Raw genomic sequence first — 1,066 nt, 5'->3', positions numbered from 1 at the left:
AGCCAATGTGGCTCAACCGATGTAGCACACTGCATGTACTCCTTAGTGGTCAAGATCAGTTCATGGTACACCACATAATCCGGTGTGTATCCCAGACCGTACAGTGCACTGCTCGGGTGCAAATGGCAAGGCATCCCGGTTCTACAGTTCACATACTCCCCAACACCTTTTAATCTGGCTGAGTTGTGGAAATACGCTGAACAGATGGCTTTTCTCACAATATCCCAATCCGGTCCACATGACTTGAGTGGTATCTTTAGTTGCTTGAGGATATCCAGAAGCTGGGATCTTACCTCTCTAGCTTTTCTCAGACCTTTGACTTGTAGGTAATGGTCATTGCACCAGTCTCCTCTATAGTCATGCTCTTTCCACTGTTGATATACATTCAATAGCGTTAAGTGATCTGATTCTGGCACAAAAAACTTCTCCCTTGCGGCATCACTCTCTTCTGCTCTTTCTTTAGGTCTGAAGAACACTGACGGTACTGAAAGCATTGACACAATAGTCAGAACCTCGTTTATGCAATCAAGCCGTTCACCCATTAAGAGCATCTTTGCAAGAGGCGGATCCAATGGGAACTCCACCATCTTCCACCCGAGATCGGTTAATCCTCCAACATTGCTAAGAGCACCCAACACCCAAAGCTGGTACATAGAGTTGAGGATGTTCTCTTGTGGAGGTGGATCCATAAAATCAAAATCTAACAAGTTGTCTATTTTCAACGACTTCAACAACAACACAACATTACCCAGATTTGTACGCTGAATCTCTGGCACGGGACTTGGCAACATTTCATTCAAATAAGCACTCTCAGTATACAGCCTGTAACATGTTCCCGGCCCTGTCCTTCCAGCTCTCCCTGCACGCTGATCAGAGGCTGCACGACTTATAGGGAAAACTTGAAGAGCATCCATACCCATTCTAGGATTAAAAACCTTCATCTTTCCATACCCCGTGTCAATCACATAATATATTCCATCGACTGTCAGTGATGTTTCAGCAATATTGGTGGCAACAATGCATTTACGGGCTCCATCTTCTGGTTTCTGGAAAATCTTTGCCTGCA

At 44.9% G+C, this 1,066-nt stretch overlaps 1 protein-coding gene across 1 annotated transcript in view; it reads right to left on the bottom strand.

Moving 5' to 3' along the window:
- Positions 1 to 1,066, bottom strand: part of LOC104772236 (pre-mRNA-splicing factor ATP-dependent RNA helicase DEAH7-like) — an 8,439-nt gene that overhangs the window by 1,260 nt on the left and 6,113 nt on the right. The window contains exon 17 of the mRNA XM_019241776.1: positions 294 to 1,061. Coding sequence (XP_019097321.1) covers positions 294 to 1,061 — 768 coding nt within the window. The remainder of the gene's footprint in view (positions 1 to 293; positions 1,062 to 1,066) is intronic.

The sequence above is a fragment of the Camelina sativa genome, chromosome 20, assembly GCF_000633955.1.
Source record: "Camelina sativa cultivar DH55 chromosome 20, Cs, whole genome shotgun sequence".
NCBI classification, from domain to species: domain Eukaryota; kingdom Viridiplantae; phylum Streptophyta; class Magnoliopsida; order Brassicales; family Brassicaceae; genus Camelina; species Camelina sativa.
The sequence above is the reverse complement of the archived record's forward strand: the minus strand, read 5'-3'. Positions and strand labels throughout refer to the sequence as shown.